The 16330-nt window shown below is 36.2% G+C and overlaps 1 protein-coding gene across 4 annotated transcripts; it reads right to left on the reverse strand.

Annotated features, from left to right (window-relative positions):
• Positions 1–5402: 5402 nt before the first annotated feature.
• Positions 5403–7952, reverse strand: LOC110783787 (uncharacterized). 4 transcript variants are annotated; one of them, XM_021988156.2, is made up of 8 exons: positions 7690–7950; positions 7440–7508; positions 7115–7282; positions 6617–6735; positions 6407–6463; positions 6258–6296; positions 5764–5920; positions 5403–5672 (listed from the first exon to the last, which is right to left on the reverse strand). In XM_021988156.2, the coding sequence occupies exons 5-8, from the start codon at positions 6425–6427 to the stop codon at positions 5587–5589; spliced, it is 303 nt and encodes a 100-aa protein (XP_021843848.1). In that variant the 5' UTR covers positions 6428–6463; positions 6617–6735; positions 7115–7282; positions 7440–7508; positions 7690–7950; the 3' UTR covers positions 5403–5586. The 4 variants fall into 4 exon arrangements, with proteins under 4 accessions (XP_021843848.1, XP_021843849.1, XP_021843847.1 ...); XM_021988157.2 differs by lacking the exon at positions 7440–7508 and having other exon boundaries at positions 5403–5617; positions 7690–7952; XM_021988155.2 differs by lacking the exon at positions 7440–7508 and having other exon boundaries at positions 7109–7282.
• Positions 7953–16330: the final 8378 nt, after the last annotated feature.

The following is a 16330-nucleotide window of genomic DNA, read 5'->3' on the forward strand; positions in this document are numbered from 1 at the left end:
AGTGATGACCCTTCAGTCAAATGTTATCACTCGGGGGCTCGTGAGACCCTCGTTCGAATTCGGTCTTAACTAGACTAGGTTCTAGACGACTCCGTCTACCAATACATTGATCATCGTCTTTCCCAGACTCAATCAAAGTGGGGGCTAACTGTAGACGCCTACATTTATCCCTAGGCCCAAAGTGGTGTGTTCGATGATGAAACCAAACACTGCTAGACTAAGCTTTCCTAATCATGCTACAAACAATCTATGACTGACTAACAATCCCGAAACCATATTTCCATTTTTAGAAATTGTTATTTATAGTAACTGTTATGCTTAGCCGCTTCCCAGAATGGTAACCGTATAAGATAAATATTCAAAGTGATTAAGTTGCATCACAATTGATCCTTGGATAAAGAATAAGAGTTGCTAGAAAACCGTGAGTGAGATTCAGATAAAATAGGATAAATCTGGAAAAGTGAACTAAAACACCAGCGCTAGAAAATTCTAGCGCTAAGCACACATGTGCCACAATATTTCCGGCGCACAAAACAAGGTGCCATAATTTTCTGGCGCTGCCATTTGGTTCTCACCCAATCACGCAAAGATAAAGTTTAATTCCAGTTGTCAAAATACAGACCTGGCGTTGACTTGCTGAGTGCTAAAAAATAACAGTGCTCCTGATCAGACTTTATGAAAATTTTGTTGTTGATTATCGTGCATGTCATGTTGCACGAAAGTTGTGCAAGTTCGCATGACAAGCTTTTGCGCTTGTTGGTTGGTTATTTACTAATCAAGGTTGAGCGGGAGGCACAAAAGAGTTGGACCCGGAGAGGTTCAACGACGATTGAGATCCTCGATCTCTAGTCCTTCAAGCACTGAGGACATTGCTGAGTTCAACTCGAGGGAGGTATGTGTTATTGCTTTTTAGAGTAGTTTGTTGCTTTTAAAAAAAAATTCCAAAAATACGTTGATGAGATTGAGACAATTAACTCCCTATGCCCCTTTGGTTCCAAACCTTTTGATAATTCTAGGTGATAAGACAAGTGAGCATTATGGATTAATTATTAATTTTTTTATGAATTATGGTTGCATTGACCCTTGATGAAGGTCAACTTTGTCCCACTTGTCATATGCATATTTCTGGATTGTGGTTAGCTGTGAGGTTTTGAGCCTTAATTCTGCTTAGTGCTTAATTCCTGGTGTTACATTAATCTGAGTCTTTAGCTTTCGACTGTAAGTATGCTTAACACACTTTTACTTTGTGCATGATGAAATACCATTCTTTAGGAAGCCTCCAGACAATCATAGATACATTTGTTCCTGATTTTTCTTTCCCATGCTTAGCCTTGACTGTTCTGTTGTTTAACTCCACAAAATAACCCTTATTAGCCCCGTTGGTTACCTATCCCAAGTATAGCTTGGGGGAGCTATCATATGTTAGTATTGGTTCTCTTTGTTGGGATGGTTGTCTTTCTAGGCCTATGATTTTCAAGGTTGTGCACATGTGTTTTATGGGAAGTGAATTAAGAAGATGTGTAATTACTAAGTGGCACCTAAAGCTTGTGGTTACGGGTATTTTAGTTTGTACATATTCGGTTGTTTCATTTTTGTCGATATTTCAATTCAAACAAAGAAAAGAAATAAAGGAGCAAATTCAAAAAAAATCATTAAAAAAAATGTCATTTATTTTTGTAGTTTAGAAAGGCAAGGAAAAGTTTAGAAAGGAGTGATTCACTTGGTGAGACCCAATCTTGATTTTATGCGTATTCCTTATGAACCTTGTGTGAACCTTGTACAGGTTGATGTGTGACCGTAAGGACTAGAGAATTCGATCACGATATATGCTTACCTTGATTTGATCTTTCTTTCATCGTTTATCTTTTCTATTGAACTTGGGGTGAATTAATTGTCTATCTCTCATTGATGCTCTTTTCTTAGGGACAAGCAAAGGTTTAGCTTAGGGGAGTTTTCTAACGTTGTAGGTTACTTTTCAGAAAACTCTCATTTCTCTCGAACTTCTCTTATTCTGGCCTGTTACACTATAAATAGGGCCTCTGAAATCCCAAAAAGAACACACAATCCCAACCTAAAAACCCTAATCTTGAGTATTGACCGAAGATTTTCTCTGTCCCGCATTCTCCTCGTCTGCTGTATAAACACGCTGTTAAGCAGACGATGTTCGCACGATCGCCCAGTTTAGCCCGGACGCGGCCGAAGTTTTGACCCAATCTCTAGCCTAAACACATAAAACTCTGGAAGAATCCCGCCCCACAGTCAGTCAGTTACCGAAAAGTTCGAAAGTTAAAAGGAAAGCTAGCAAAGTCAAGTGGTAGGTGTTCTTGAGAACCGCAATGTAGGCTACGCTATATTGCAACTTGAAATCTATATTTTTACAGCTTTCATCTCCATATAAATTTCTTCACTTAATCTGTTATATTACTCACGCCTAAATCAGATAATCTCTGGACAAATCGGTTTATTGCTAAGTACCTTAAATCAATCTAAATCACCGTTTTGACGACTGTTTAGTAAATATCAGTGCATTAAAACTAATTCAGATTAGTAATGTAGCATAAGGCATTTCCCTTTCATCGTCGCATTGAACTAGTAAGGACCGCCGCGTGGGCTAATGTTGGGCACTCTTTGTATTAGTAAACGTCCCCCAAACTCTGAATCTGTACTCGTTGGATGTACGTTGAGGGATCTCCACACCAGGGATCACAAGGGAACCTATGGCCTTTGTGAGTCAAATATGTTTGCATTCCAGGCATATCACGATAACCGGGTTTTGTAAGTTTTCTTAAACTAAATGGCGATTCTTACAGACTAGTAAAAAAGAGGCTAACGCCCACAGTTAGTCCCTATTTACTTAATATGCTTGCCACATCCAGAGGGGGAAAATCGTGCGGGCCGTATACTCTTTTAAAGGCTCCCCGTCGTGTTTTTTTGACCTCCTCACAATTTTCGATTCCGGCAATATTTCTAATTGCGATAATATTTTCCGTTAAGAACCATATTTCCGTTTCCGGGAATATCTTAGTTTCTGTTAATACCCTTTCTTTTCCTTATGATGATTTTAGCTCCCACTGGAACCAAGATCCATCATTTTTGAATGACCATGAATAGAGTACTGAATTAATATTATATTCACTTAAATAATTGATCTGTTTACGCACTATTTGTGTGACCCTACGGGTTCAGTCAAGAGTACGCTATGGATTAATATTATTAATTCCACTTGAACTGATGCGGCCTCTAGCCAGGTATTCTGATCACTTGATCTCACTAAATTATTAACTTGTTAATTAATACTGAACCGCATTTATTAGACTTATCTTAGATGCATTAAATGCAAACTTGGACCAAGGGCATTATTTCCTTCAAACCCACCTAAGCATAATGGCAGCACCAGTTCGGAAAAGATGAAAGTGACCCAACCCACTTCTGAATCTGAATGCTTCTACTGCAAGAAGAAGGGGCATTGGAAGAGAGATTACTTGAAGCTAAAGGAAGATCAGAAGAACGGAATTGTCGTTCCATCTTCAAGTATTTTCGTTATATACTGTAAACTTACTCATTAAACTTTTTGTTTATTAGATACTAGTTGTGGCTAACACTTATGTTCCAATCCACATGGACTAAGAAGAAGTAGAAGGCCTAGCAAGGGAGAAGTGGACTTATGAGTAAGAAATGGAGCAAGGATTGTTGCATTAGCTGTAGGCACTTATTGTTTGTCGTTGCCCTCTGGGCTAGTTCTGGAACTGAAAGATTGTTTCCATGTTCTAAGGGTTACTATATTTTTTTTTCTGTCATCCGCCCACTTGCACCGGACTTTAATTTTTTGCGTTTGGTAACAAAGTGTTTGGTGAAGGGGTATTGTTTTGTCTTAAGTCACTACGGTTTAATTGAGTGAGTCTCCCTTCATTGGGCTTGGGGTAGACCCTTGATCAAATAGTGTGAACTGAAAAAGTGTTATCTTTAATTTATTGAAATTTAACGAAAGAAAAAAAAAAAGTACATCAAATAAAGTTTCTCGGGTCAGAGTTTCTAGGATTTATTTAAGCAAACATAAATGGGGCCTAGGGGATATTTATCCTAGACTTAGATCTTATATTTGGGTTCAGACCCAGGGCTCAGGCTCAGGATTAGGTTCATTTTTGAGGAATTTAAGTCATTCCCCGTGGTCATATTGAACTTGATTCCTTGTGTGTTGGTCCACTTAACAGTTATGTGCCATCCGTTCTTGATTTCTTCAGTAGTGGTGAGTGATGGAGTGATAAGCTGGGTCGAATCGAAGCTTTCATCTTGTAGGGTTAGGGTAGTCGTATTCGATTTATCTTTGGTTGGCCTCAATTCACTAAAGAGTAGCCGTAAGTCCTGCTCTTATATGGTTACTTCGTCATTGGGCCCTTGCAGGACGGGGTAGAGTGCCTCACCCAAGAGATCGCAATCACGGAAAATCTCGAAACCCGGCTTCTGGTTTCCATTCTAAATGAGTGGTTCGGGAAAGTTGTAGCAGGGTCGTCCTCACCTTCGCGTACAAACATACCGTTCAGTGTCAGCTGGTATGGTTGCAAGATAGGTCGCTAGGGTTCGTGTTCGTTTTATTCTCTAAATGCGCATTTGGCTCTTGCACAGATTTACTTCCCTCTTTTTCGGTTGATAACCTAAACCAAAGAGAGGGGAAAAGGTAGGTAAGGGGAGATAGGTACAGTTTTCTCCCTTATGCCTAGCGGCATCCCTGTGAAATAGCCTTGGGAGAGAATCATTTTTGGTATGATTTGTGATGCTCAAGGATCCAAGATATTGGATCATATACTTCGATAGCTTGAACGGTTTCTTCCATTTGGAATCCGTACAAGTCTTCTCCCTTGCCCATGACTTCAGTCATTGAGCAACTTACGTCAAGAGGTGGGGCGTGGTTAGCTATTGTTACTCTGTTATTGTTAAGTTTAACCATTTGGTGCAGAGTCGATGCTACACCTCCTAAGTCATGGAGCCAAGGACGTCCGAGTAGGAGGTTGACACTACTACAAAAAAGGGAGTAAAGAACTGTTAAAATAGGCTTTAGAGGACGCCTGAGGACCGTTCTCCTGCTAAGCGATCTCTATAGTTTAGAGGACGGTTAGGATAGGCGTTCTATATACATATGAATAGAGTACGGTGGTCTCAACTAACCGTCATCTATTCCCTTCCTTAAATCAGAAAATATAGAAGTAATAGAGAACGGTTGAGACACTTAACTGTTATGTATTTATTAAAATAGAGGACAGCTTGCTTAGATAGGCGTACTCTATTCTTCCTCGTTTACATTAAGATAGAAGACGGTTTCTAAGATAATCGTCCTCTATTCCCCCCCTCCCCCTGTATGTAATATATATATTTGGATGAATAAGCATTAAATATATTAATCTATATTAGAGAAAAATCAAAGATATATATTATATAGAGCCACAAGAATACAATTAAACTATTACATTAGAGAGGAAAGATACATCTGAATTTATCAGCTACCAATTATTGAAATAGAAACTGTCAAATAAACGTATGAAATTACATAATTTCAGTGTTTACTCAAACTTGACAAGTTTAGGAGACTTTTTAGACCTCGTCCACAGTCTGGGCCTTGCCACTGCGGTGTAGAAACAAGTTAGACTTCATGAACATCCAAGTTGATGACTGAAAAGCTGAAGGACAAAATGAAAAGAGGAATAAATATTAAAAGTTAACACAATAATAAGATCATTTATATTGCAGTAGCAAAGCCAAGCAACAAACCTATTGATTGCCCAAGACCACTACCCTTGGAACCTAAGTGCCCATCACGAGCATCCTCTTCATCAGATATTTGAAACTCAACATTGATCTCAACTTTGGATTTCTTTTGGTCATTGAACAACCAGAAAAAGCTTGGTTTCGATTGTCCTTGCAAGTCCTATAAGATACGGAGTACATTATAGTGAACAAAAGATACAATAAAAGGATTAAACCTCAAACAAAACCTTGTGTCAACTAAAAACAGATATATGCATGTCTAGTCTTCTAAACTACCATCTGATTATGTTTGTAGAGAATCGTCACGGCAAATCACATTGCTCAAAAGTGTCAGGTATATATTTTGTTGGATTAATCAGATTCAGGAAATCAAATCAATTAGCAAGGTAGATAAATAGGGATAAATATTAGGTAAAAGCACAAAATAACAAGAAAATTAAGAGTCACTATTAGAGAACGAATATTTGTTGGAGAATAGGAGCTTTTCGAATCCAAACCATCCTGGCAAGCTCCCCAGTAGTTGTTACATAATATGCCTGCAGCAGAGTGAAGAAATCAATAGCTTTGAAATGCACTGACAGAGGCAAACATATAATGATATAAAACCTTTGAAATGCAAATTAACAAAATCACATTGTTTGCTCACCTGATTTAGCAGCTCTAACATAGTTCGTTACACTTCCCTGTCACCACTCACACTTCACTGCAGTGAAATAAGAACATAGTTAACATATATCACCTTTCACCTAAATATTGTAGATGCCTTGGCGCATGAGATTATGACTTATCGTTGATCTTGGTTTCTTGTATCAGGTTATAGAGAAGTAACGTGAAACTAATTACATAATGGTCTCACCTGTCAAGCCGCTTAGTACTAATGGCATCCATTTCATCAATAAATATAATGCAACGAGCCTTCTCTTTTGCAAGTGGAAAAACATCACGTACAAGCTTTGCTCCGTCTCCAATGAACATCTAAATCATTGAAAACAAGAAACTTAGACAACACCTAGCTAGATCATTCCATTGCAAAGATATTTACAATCTGCCTATAAAATATACAAATAAATCATGCACAACAGGTTTACAAACAACTCCAGCTTTTTGCTACAAAAATAACTGGTCCACAAACATGAATAATAAAGAGACTAGTTAACAAGTGAGAAATGTTATAAGGTCGAAATGCAAGCGAAGAAAACAAAGCAAACGAGCATTTCCAAAACTATCTTCACCAGCAGAATTCCAATCTTAATAGAATCCATTCCTCACAGAGATATGTGATTATGAGCTCTTAACATGATTCCACAAAAAATGATAAAGTGAATGTCTCAGCTGGATAAAAACGAACCTGAACCTGAACCTGAACCTGGACAAGCGGAGGCCCTACTAACTTCAGAAAAGTGGCATTTGTTTGTGCTGCACATGCTCTTGCCTATGAGAGTTTCGGTGGACGGATCCCTATTGTCCAGAATCCCTCTTTGAGTGTCATTGGCCAAACAATAACCTCAACCAGCTCTTGAATCTGTAGAACCAAACGATCAATTTGTATTAAGGGAAAAAAAGGTCTAAGTTTCTATTCTATGCCTGTCAAGAATGACAACCATGGCTTCTCATCCAAACTAATTTTAATTTAACGATCTAAAATTCTAAATCCTATAATTAAAAGAAAATCTGTTTACCTGGACTTAATTCAGCAGATTCATTCGACATAATTTCTACATAATTTAGTGCAATTCGATATTCCTCCTCTGTATTCCATCAAGGAGGCAATAATTTGACAAAATTAATTCGACCTAAAATATGTATAAATCTTTTACATCAAGAATTCATTGCTTTTTTTTTTGGCAATTACAATAATAAAAAAATATTCATAATCCCCTGATTATTAGTTGAAGAAATAATATGCAAAACAAAATTAAGCATACCAACCTCATAATTGATGGAAGCGGTGGGACAGACGCCGTTCACAGAGGTCGGAAGGCAGAGCAATGCAGTGGTGGTGCAGATCTGTGAGGGGCGGTTCTGCGGGGGAGTTGGTTCTGCGTAATTGAGGTTTTTGGTTTGCGCCTAAAATCTTGTTTTAGGTTTTCGTTGTTTCCTTCTCTTTAGTTGTTTGATTTTGTTAACGGATGATGAAATAATCGTAATTGATTTTGTTAAAGAAAAATGTATAAAGCTACAGGTTGTAAAAAGGTCGAGAATAGTTTTTTTTAATTGTAAAATATTTTTGTAAAGGAATACAAAACAGTTATCTTAGATTAACTTTCTATTCTATTAAGTATTTTGAATTTATTTTAATGTTTTTTTGTTATGGTAAAGAATACAAGACTGTTAGGTAAGATAATTGTTCTCTATTCTTTTTTTCACACAACTGTTACCAGAGAAATGCGTTCTCTATACACCTAGAAAACGTTTAGCATACTTAACTGTTCTCTATTTAGCGTTTTTATTCCCTATTTTGTAGTAGTGTGAAGGTAGGCTTAATGTCCACTACTTGGAATTTTGTAGTTCGTGCTTGACAGGATAAAGTCGTATCACCTAATCAAAGATAAAACTAATTCCACTAACAAGATAGCAAGGTAAGTCAGGATCGTATCCACAGGGAAACATCGTTCTTCCTACTATTAAAAACAAGGTCTAGACTATCGGGAAACAGGAAAATTGGTTTGGTTTGCATACTAAACTACGACAATAATTAAATAGGAATAAATCAGGTAATAAAAGGTCTAGGTAATAGGTTCACCAATGAACAATAATCCAGGATGATAATCAATACTAATAATCAATAAAGAAATACTAATAAGCTCTCTCGAATCAATACTAATCATATGAAGGAAATATGTCCTTCACCCAAGGTGCATTAAGTCTAATACCAAGGTTCAGAATAATTGCGAACAACTAATTCAGTGAGATCAAGTGATCGGAACAGCTAGCTGGAGCAATGCTTCCGATCAGTGAGTTCTAATGAATATTAAGCTCACAACTTACTCTTGACTGAACCTATAAGGTCACACCAATGGCATGTAACAGATCACCGGATTAAATGAATCGGAAATTCATTTAATAGCTTTTTGGGAAATTAGTTCGGAAAACATAATTATACGATTTAACATTAGATCGTGAAATCGTATATCGTGATTGCATATATTCGTAAGCTAGGCGAAACGAATAATCGTATCATACGACAATGGATCGTCAAGTACAAAACGATAAATGAATTATCGAATGATAATTAATTAAAGAAAACACGAATACAAGCCCACGAGCAAAGCGCAAGGAGCAAAGGCCCATGGCCTTGCTGCCTTGGCTGTGCACGCACGGAGAAGCAACAGCAACAGGAGCAGCGTGGCCCAGCCCACTGTGTGTTGTGTGCTGCGCGCTTGTGCAGAGGTTTGGTCGTGGGCCTTGCTGGCCGGTCGGGCTCTATGCTTGGCCGGTTGGCTTGGCTCACTTAATAGGTTATTGATATAACCTAGTCTATTATGTTTTCCTAATCCTAATGCAACAAATCAGTCACACACATCAAACCCTAAGGAGGAGAGAGAAACCCTAATTCTCTCTAAGCCTCCATGGATGTGTTCTTCCCAAAAGCATAAACTCTTGCGTGATTGTCTAAGCTACGATTATCAAGACGGATCTGAACGTGTCGGTGAACCAAGTAGAGGAACGACAAGTGGAGTTCTTTGTTCTGTCCGTTGACAGATTACTCGGGAAAACACGCTTCGAATGTAAGTTTGCTTAATCTGTGCTTTATACATGTTTCCTGGCTTTGGGGATTGTTTCCACACATGTTATTTTGTTTAACTGTATTCCCCTACAGTGGTATCACGAGCCTTATGTATTCAAAGCATGTTTTAGCATGAATTTTTTTGTTTTTGCTGTTGTCGAAATTTTGGGATTTTTTGTTGATTTTTCGGAACTTTTTATGAAATATTGGATTAATTGCGTAACCTGTTCTGAAATAAAAAAGATTCGGTTTTTCGACTTTTCTGACCCTAATCTATTTGAAAACGATTTTCTAAGATCACCCCTAATGGAAACGGAATTGCAAAAACAGGCCTCGAAGTGGTGTTTTTTGGGCGTTTTTGTTAATTTTCGAATTAAAATTAAAGTGTCGGAAAATATTTCAATTAATTGGTCAACCTAAACAACTCAGAATTGATCGAAATTTTACACGATGTTTCAGGGTATATTCTTTATCTATGGTAAACATTTCAGCCTTTTCCGACAAGTATAAACCCTAATTTTTCTTTCCCCAAATTCGTAAATTTTAGATCGCTAATTGATTTTTTAAATAATTTAGATCTAATAATTCGGTTAATTGGGAAAGGGAATATAATTTCATGGGTAAGTGTCTAATTTTAAAAATTATTGGATTAAGATTTTGGAATGGTTTCGTTAATTTTAATCGCACTTAAACCAAATTATTAAAATCTGAAATTGAAATGTTTAGAACGATTTAAAGTTTTAGATTTTATTATTTAAAAGTTCAAATCTTTAGTTGAAATCGTTCGTTCTTAAAATTTGAATAATGTTAGCCTTGATTTAATATTTTACGAAATTGGATTGTCGTTAAATTAATTAAATCGTAAAAACCGTTGTTTTTCGAAAATAAAAATCGTAACTTTTTTATGAAAAATAACATAAATGCAAACGTTCGTGAAATTAATTTTATTTAATTGAGTTGGTCCGTAATACGAACCAAAGGCAAGAACACAAGGGTGGGGTGGACGTGTGGCTCGTCGAGCCACGCGAGCTGCCACATCCGTGCCGAGCCGCAGCGACGCGGGCAGCAGCATGGGCGCTGCGTGCCGCGCGCGCGCTGGGCGAGGAAAGGGGCAAGCAGGCAGGGCCTTGCTTGCGATGGCTGCGATCAAGAAAGGCACCTGGCCTAGCGATGCGCAGCCATGAGCGTCGAGACGAGCACGCAGGGGCAGCAGAAGCTGCGGGTACGTGTGCAAGGTTGCGGGGTGCGCGGGCCTTGCTCGTGTGCCTCGTAGGCCACACCGTGCTACGTTGGGCTGGGCGCAAGCCTAGCCCGAGCAAGCACATGAACATTTTTTTTTTATTTGTTTATTTCGTTGGGCTTGACCATATTTGCATTAACTTGGGCTAACGGGATATTTAATTTAATATTTTATTTACTTGGGCTAAGCCGCGAGTTTTAATTTAATATTTAATAATTAATTATCCGGAATAATTATTGGTTTGAGTGGGAGCCACTAAATGAATTGAAAATGAAATAATTATTTTAATTATTTTTCGTAGGTCGCATTATTTTAATTAAATTCAATTTTAATTAGAATAAAGTCTAAGGATTAATAATTTGGAAATTGATCTAATTAATCTTTTAGGACGCGTTTATGTGAACGTGAATTTTAATTAATTCACGTAAATACTTGCATAATTATATGGGTCATTCGTTTTAGCATACGAATGGGTGAATGCATAGAATATATATTTTATGTAATGCAGGTGCTCCAAGTGACTAGTATGGCCATTTAGGATAGTTAAATACGGTATGCGAACCGTTCTATCTATGAATATAAAGTTTTAAATATGGTCTGCGAACCATGGATATTTTGATGTAATTTTATTATTTTCAAGTATTTTTAAGTTTAGAACTTTAAGTTAGCAATTGAACGAAGATTCAAGACGATGCCAAGCTAACAAGAAGGTGATGAAGATTGGATGCTTCAAGACAAGATGTTTTGGGCCATACTAGTTCACCATTTTATTTATGCATTTGATATATATATATATATATATATATATATATATATATATATATATATATATATATATATATATATATATATATATTATGCTTGAATGTATGTATGTATACTTTGCATGAATAGGTTGTTTCGTATGACTCGATTAGATTAAGTTTGCTAACAATCGAACCAACATAGAAACAACTAGGTCCAATGTAATATTGAGTTTAAAAATTGCCTTCCAAATCAAGCACTTACAAAAATCTAAGGACCTAACGTAGTAGGTTTACGCCAAAGCGAGGTGCTATATTAGTTGACTTAGATGGTAAGGCGTCCCAAAGGAGCACGTTGATTGTGGTTTCAACTCAAACAACAATGGCATTATGTTGTGGCAATGGGATAAATTATGGTATTAATTTATTAACCAAGAGTAATTTGGAGATTACTAGCAATAGGTTTTGCTTACCTAGAATCTTAAAATACTTAAGACATGCCAAAGCTGCTTAAGGATTTAGGACTTTTAGGGTCTTGGAATCGTTTCATTCATTTTGGACCATGTTTTATTTTTGCATGAATGAAATGTTTAATAGCTTTAATGATTGCGTGAATGCTTTTATTTCAAGTTATTAAAGTATGATAAATCTTTTATTTGCTAGTTCATTTTGTAGAATAGTAAATCTTCAACCTTATTGCGTTCGGACAATAGAACTACGATATTTCATCAATTGATTGGGAACTAATTTTGAGAGAGATTCTCAAAGAAAAGGAGAGTGAGAGCGTATCTTGAATGCTATTTTCTTATAGTGATCTTCATGGTTATTTTCAAACTAAAATTTGAATGGTAGACCAATTGGACCTCATATATTCAGAATACTTGGTAGTTTTGGAATAATGAAGTATTGAGTTAAAGACTCGTGTATAACCAATGGTTAACAACCAATTTTCTTTTGATTCGATAATGAACTAGACTCATTGGATGCGGTCATTCAAAGTGAATAAAAGAAAGGGGGGACTTTGTAAGCATAACAAAGTAAGAAAATCAAGCAAAGAGTAAAATCATTAGGACTATAAGAAAACATGCTAGAAAGGATAGGAAAGGGGAACAAAAGAAATGAATTCAAGATTCAATTTCTACCTAAAAGTTTGTGTTAAAGAGAAACAACTTAGCAAATAAACTCCTATGGTATTAGATTACCGCTTGAGGTTCTAACTCTTGTTAAGAACTCAAAAATCCGGGAGCTAAGTCTGTTTATTGACCTACAAGTGGGAAATGAAGCAAAGTTGTGCTACATTAATTGTAGGGTCATCATGTTTGTTTTAAAGTCCTTCTAAAGGCTGGAACTTAATGGTATTATGTTCCATTAATCATCATAATCAATTTCTGTTTGGACAACGGAAGGACTCACATTGAAAGTAAACAAAAACATTCGTTGAGTGTTTATTTGAATGAAATGGTCATTTAAGGGTTGAGTCATATGATCGATTAATAAACAAACGAATCTCTTCACACTCAAACTTCAGAAGGTTCAATTCAAACACTTTGATTTGTGTTCCACATATCTTTAGCAATGTCATACGACCTTATCAACAAGACAGCATTCTAAGATTCCATGGCATGGATTTCTGAAAGTTGGTTAATTTAAGACACGTGGGTCTTGCTTGTTGAACATGACATAGAAATGGACTATTGTTAGAAGTTTCTAGACAATAAAGTTCATGGGCCAAAGATGGATTTTATTATTTACCTTTTTCACAAGGACTTGAGAAAATATGGTTATATTTACTCAACGTGAAATATGTGAAATGCTTCAATGCGATTCACAAAAGGGTATAAATCAACTTGGCAAGAATTTTGGAACATCTAGGTTGGGTCAAGGTGATGTTTGCATGAGCCATGAAAGATTATCTAGATTGTTTATATGGCATTATGACCATCGAAGCTCCATAAGAATATGGTATGTCCAAATGGAGAAAACGGAATCTATTCGACTAACGATAATCACGACTATTTTCCTATACAGTTTCTAAATGATACTCTCAAGTGACTATCACACTAAACAAAGTTGTCAAAGCTAAGGATAAGATGTCATAAGGATTGAACTTCGGTTCAGTACATCTTTTCAATACATATATATATCTAGGGTTGTCAAATCCAGTGGGAGTTAGTGTTTACATCAAACAAACTCAAGAATAGATATATGTTTCTTTATGAGCAACTCATAGAAACAAAAGGTATTGATTCTACCACAAATCTGAGAACATATGGTTGTTGCTCTAGATAATGTCTTTTAGGAAACCATCATATTTCCAAAAAGGCAAGTGGGAGAAAATGACCTCGAAGTGACCTCAAAAGGACTTCGAGTCAAGCAACAAACAAATGTAGGATACTTAGGAGTCTTTGGAAAAGCTCCGTACGTAGAAGCCTTTGGAAGAGCATCAGGAAGACTTTAGAAGTTCTTCAAGAGAATCCTAATACTCAAAGGACTTGAGTATTTGAGTAATGTCTTTATAGACACTAAAGTTTGATGTTCAATACCTAGGTAAATCGTATAAGGAATAGAATTCAACCAAGATAGATACATAGATATCTTGAGGAATGAAAACTATGAAGACTTTGGAAAGTGCTTCAAGAACATACGACTTACAGGTTAGCTACGACGAATTAAAAATTCCCAAGTATGGTTTGAGGCCATCAGAAACGTAAGTATGGTTCGAGGCCATACAAAATGGTTTGAGGCCATTTTCTCCGAAATATCTTCATCTTAAAGAATCAAATCTATGATTTGGTTGATTTGCATTAAGGGTTCACTCCCATTAGTTGCAAACATGTTTTCTAAACATAGAACGTTGATTTGCATAAAGGGTTCACTCCCATTAGTTGCAAACATGTTTTCTAAACATAGAACGTTGATTTGCATAAAGGGTTCACTCCCATTGGTTGCAAAAATATTTTCAAAACATACAAAGATGATATTGTATACACATACAAAAGAAAAATCTAGATTGGTGGTTAAAGATTGTAAACAACTTCACGGCGTTGATAATGTTGAAATCTTTTTCACCAAGTCGGAATGCTTGAACTATTTTGGATAAATCTAGCAATCATTGCATATGGCAATATGGCAATTGGAAAACGAAACACCTTCCTCAATTGGACTTGTAGAAAGGAATTGTGTACATCATACAATGTAAAAGTTTTGGATGCTAGATAAAAGAGCAAGCTTAAGAAATCTATTCGTAGATTAAAGAATTCAAGTGGGAATTGGACCATATTTTTCAACAAGGCTATTGAGAAATCATAGCTTTATGAAAACATAGATCATCTTGTAGATGATGAGTTTAGTGGGAGCTAAGTCATGGTTATTGGTTCTACATATGAGATACATATCTCTCTATTAAAAATGACACTCAAATTCTAAAAGGTTAGATTTGAAAGTATTTGTCAATGTTAGAACCATGGCGAAACTTAGAACATACTGGGTTAAAGATCTATTGGATAGGATCTAAAGCGTTGTTTGGATTCTGTTAAAGTAATTACTAAATCAAACACAATTGAGAGACTCAAAACAGACTCTCACCCCATATGAGTAAGTCTAAGTAATGAATGCTTTAACTAAGTATAAAGCTAGGTTGTTATCACTAAAGTTAAGCATGAAGGACCTTGAAGAGGTGCCTTCACCTTATATCACATGGCAATGCCAAGATTTTAGCAAGATTCAGTATCTCTTGAAACAAAATAAAGCTAAAAGTTACATGGATAGATTTTAAAATGCGAATGGTTTTTGCATTACAATCAATCATGTATGATGTGATATATAGATCGCCAAGATAACTCGTGAACATTGGATCGTGACGAGTTTATACCAATCTCTATTGATATAAATCAAGGATCATTATAATATTATCAAGAACATCCAATACATTTGGACATGTAGGATGAGCACTTGATAAGAGGAAGTGAAGATGAACTAAAGTTTTGATGCTACATGCATTTGCCTAAGCAAAAGTTGAATCTTGTTGTTAGGCAAACCACAAACATACACGGGAAATAAGGCGTCGTGATTAAAAGGTGGTTACATAGGTTCTAAACCATATGTGATGCATGGGAAAGTGAATCAATGATTAGTTTCCAAAGTTCTCAGTTGAAAGATGTATCTCCCACATCTTTGTGAACTGGTTGGAGTATTCCAAAAGGATGGCATCATTTGCAATTCTACATAATTGAAATGAATTAATTATTGCCTAAGAAGCAATGAAAGGGAATTGTTTCTAGTGGGAGTTCTTCAATGAACTCGGGTTGATCACAAGTCTGCTACCTGGATGATTTTCTATTTTAGATATGATTATCATTCTAAACAGCAATGAAAGACTAGATCATTCTATAAACATATTCAAAGATCTTTTCATCTTACATCGAAAGGCTTTCAATAGAAAAGATGCTAAGAATAGAAAAGTATGATAAACTAAACCTCTGCATTGAATGAGACACAACATTCATATGCAGATATGGAATCAAGTTTGAGTTCCATGAATGTTTTAAGTATTGGGTGAAAGGCCTATATCTGTAAAACATTAAATGCTTGATTTTGGGTTAGAGGCCCACAAAATGGTAAGCATTTGGTTTAAACATTTATCATTTATGAAATTATATTTCATAGATCATTTAATCTTGGTTTAGTATTAAATGATAAGTCCATGTGATTCCGAACATTCAAATGGGATGTCAAGATGGATTCTTCGACAAAGAAACACCCATAAGTGAACTTGAATATTGAAGTCACAAAGGATCCCTAATCCAGGTCATTGAAATGACTAATGAAGATTAGATTGCAAGTAGATTTGTAGTTCGGTTT

Source organism: Spinacia oleracea, chromosome 4, assembly GCF_020520425.1.
Source record: "Spinacia oleracea cultivar Varoflay chromosome 4, BTI_SOV_V1, whole genome shotgun sequence".
In the NCBI taxonomy this organism is placed as follows: domain Eukaryota; kingdom Viridiplantae; phylum Streptophyta; class Magnoliopsida; order Caryophyllales; family Amaranthaceae; genus Spinacia; species Spinacia oleracea.